The 3,554-nt window shown below is 40.5% G+C and overlaps 1 protein-coding gene across 1 annotated transcript; it reads left to right on the top strand.

Moving 5' to 3' along the window:
* Nucleotides 1-429: 429 nt before the first annotated feature.
* SARC_04363 (hypothetical protein) lies at nt 430-2,490 on the top strand (the record flags this gene model as incomplete). Its single annotated transcript, XM_014301824.1, has 3 exons — nt 430-754; nt 894-2,056; nt 2,347-2,490. The coding sequence occupies 3 exons, from the start codon at nt 430-432 to the stop codon at nt 2,488-2,490; spliced, it is 1,632 nt and encodes a 543-aa protein (XP_014157299.1).
* Nucleotides 2,491-3,554: the final 1,064 nt, after the last annotated feature.

Raw genomic sequence — 3,554 nt, 5'->3', positions numbered from 1 at the left:
TAATTATTACAGTCATAGTGTCTTACAATATATAAATACTCCTTTCATATTTTACTACGTCCATAGCCAAATCGACATATTTACAGTTGACTTTAGACTTTTATTTTAACTATTTAATGAATGTAACCTTTATTTTTCCACAGCCGACTGAAAATTCTACATAGCCTTCGGCCCTTCGTCCTTCTTCTTGTCTAAATATTCAGAAGGCTATATAAAATAAATAAAAATACACATTTGTTGGTGATTATCTTTTCTATATTTTTTTATTGTTGACTTGCTCTTATTTTACAACAATATAAATCATTACTGCAATTTCCACGAACGGATCACAATTACTAATACAGATTGAAATTTGAATCCACTGCTAGTTTATTCAGACTGAAATATTGGCATCTTGGTAGATAGGTGAGATTTAAAATACTTCAAAACATGAATAAACAGCCAACCCAACACTTACATCTTCGTGTGCGACGACAAACGGCGGCGATCGTGTACGGAAACTCTCCAGGTTGCACACAGTCACAGGTACAAGTAGTGAATAGAGTCAAAATTGCAGGCTCGCCGGAGAAGCCGGATGCCGGGAAAAAGCGTGTTCGAAAAAGCTATGCAGAGGAAGAACGACTATTCAAATGCGAATACTGTAGTCGCAGTTATGCATTTGAACATTCTAGAAATCAACACGTACGGTCAAAGCATGTAAAGCGATCATCTAGTTTCGGCTTCTTTTCGCCACAAGCAAAAATTCGATCAAATGGTATGTGAACAATCAAAAGTATATTCCAATGGGAACTTGTGTGATACCTCTATACACTTGACATCCATATCATGCGCTTGTATGTATGCTCTTCTCGCGATTTTCTTACCATGATTTTTTTTTAATCTGCTTCCTGTAGAAAAGACTCAAAAGCGGCACTCGGATGGTAGCCTTAACCTATCGGCCATCAGACGCACACTTGGTGATGTATTCAAGAAGGGCACAAATCCATACACTCGGTATAATGAAATGGCGGTCATTGCAATCGAGAATCAATTGCAATGTAGTGTAGTGGCCGGTCCTGCCCATGGGTCAATATCATCATCATCAAATAAAGGAGAATGGGTTCGAGCTACATCTGATGTGAAAGGCTCACATCTGGCGACACAGTTGGCCTATATGAATGGGATAGCCTCTACGGAACAAATCTTACATTTACCAAATACGTCAATGACTACGACTTTGACTCATCCTCGCTCAGACCTGTCCAAAAGTGTGCCTGAAAGTAATGTTGACATTCAATACCACGCCTCCGCTGTTCAAAGGCCTTCACGGTTCCCCATGTCTTGGAGTCGCCCCAAACGCTCTTTGAAAGCCCCCCAGCGAACTATTGATCACGTAAGAACACACTCAGACAGTCGGACTCGTGCAAGCATCGCTGGAGCCAATTCAGGACGGGGTTCGACTCTCACGAAGAAAACGTCGGATGGCTGGGTGCATCCCCAACATTATACGGAAGACTTGACTCCGGCATCAAACCAGAAAAGTATTTACGGACACATATCTATGACCACAAGTGAATATGGCGCTAAGGACGCAGCAGGCAATACAAAAGATGCCAATCCGCGAAGTCAAAGTCGAGGTGTCCTAAGTAGTTCTTTGCCCAATGGATTCAATATACCAGTAAAAGAACAGGAGCTTTTTGAAAGTATGTCGCCCGAGAGGCAACTGCAGGCCCTTTTTAGTAGTATGGGAGATTCCTTCTCAGAAACAAGGATAGGATCCTGTCCGTTACCCGGCATAGCGATGACCAATGAAGAGGATTCCCAGACGATCGATTCTGATACTCACACGAGAAATTCGAGATCCAATACTTATATTGGCAGGCCTACAGAGGTCATATGGCCATATGGTAGCGAAAGTTTCGATGCCTTCATGCATACCACATCTGAGCCATATCTTAACCATCAGGGTTGTACTGCGGTAAGGGAATTCGCGCAGCCGATGTCACCACAGGCCAAGGATATCGAAGGACAAAAGCCTGTACATCTAAAGCAAACTTCAGTATTGGATATCGACATGGTATGCGAAATCCTCCATAGCTTGGAAAGTTCTTAATCTAGTAAACATCACAAACTTAATTACATATTGACACTATGGTTACACACTCAAAGTCTTGTGATTTCAAGTATTCTGGCTCTGAAGTTGGTAGCTCGTGCGCACTTAAAAGGTTCAATAACTATTTCGGAGCCGTGGCACACAAGATCCAAACTCTTTTCCAAAGGCATGTTATAATACCTCCAGTAGGTATTGAATAATCATTAAGAACTGAACAGGGAACCCACCTGCACATGAAATTTGCCCCAGCGCAGTGGACACCGGTTATCTACCTCCTGGTGAATGAGGTGAAGGCACGTTCAGAACTGACATGGCATTCAAAGACGAATATTAGTTTCCAGGAGGTTGCACAACAATTGACTATTACCATTGATCATTATCTCATAACCGCTCGGTAGAGAAAAAACTTTAAAACGCTCTAAATGTGGTGATGAACTTTCGGTAGTAAATAACTCCTGGCGGAGATGGGCGATGTATGAAATAAACAAGTTGTTATGGATAATTGTCTCCTTATTAGCCTTTTCAGAAGACTGTGCAGTATGTATGGTCAGTAATTATATGATTAAGTCCTACATAAAGAGTCCGCTCAGGTAAATTCCTCACTCGTCTGCAATCTACATACTATCCATGTATTGCTACTAGAGGGACACCAGTCACTGGTGAGTCATGATGGAATACATGTATCTTAGAACACAATCTTGAGCAGCTTGTACAGGAGAAGAGTACAACTCGTAGCCCCAGAGGTTGTGAAATGCGTGGCACAACCGAAACAATATTTGTATTTATAAATACCCAGGCACTCGTGAACAAATCTGAAATTTCACGTATTTATTATATTTATATATATACGGAATATCCCCGTATTCAGCTCGGGTTTTAACACCAAATAGCAGATATCCAGACATGGACGAGCTGCTTGGTTTCAGTACAGAGTTCGGTATTGAAGATTCAGATGATTCAGATAATTGTTCGCTAGACGACAGTGCGACCGAGAAACAGGTGTGAATTGATCAGTACAGGACACTCACTTGCGCACTTTGCGTCGATTCCGATTCAGCAGAGCAATTCATACAAACACATGGTATAAATGTCGCTGTATATGATTATGTATACGTATATGTATATACATATGCCTGTACATACGCCATATATATATTTGTATCCATATTTATATGTATATGTATATGTATATATCTATTTATACATATATGTTTACGTACGTAAACATGTACGTAAACATGTACAAGTATATGTCTATGTTTACACGAATATATATATATATATATATATATATGTGTGTGTGTGTGTGTCAGTGTCTGTGTCTGTATCTGTGTCTGTGTCTGTGTCTGTGTCTGTGTCTGTGTATGTGTCTGTATCTGTCTGTGTGTGTGTGTGTGTGAGTGTGTGTGTGTGTGTGTTTATTATGGATATATGTATGTACGTGGGTGTGTATGTATTTCTG

This window comes from Sphaeroforma arctica (genome assembly GCF_001186125.1).
Source record: "Sphaeroforma arctica JP610 unplaced genomic scaffold supercont1.241, whole genome shotgun sequence".
In the NCBI taxonomy this organism is placed as follows: domain Eukaryota; class Ichthyosporea; order Ichthyophonida; genus Sphaeroforma; species Sphaeroforma arctica.
The sequence above is the reverse complement of the archived record's forward strand: the minus strand, read 5'-3'. Positions and strand labels throughout refer to the sequence as shown.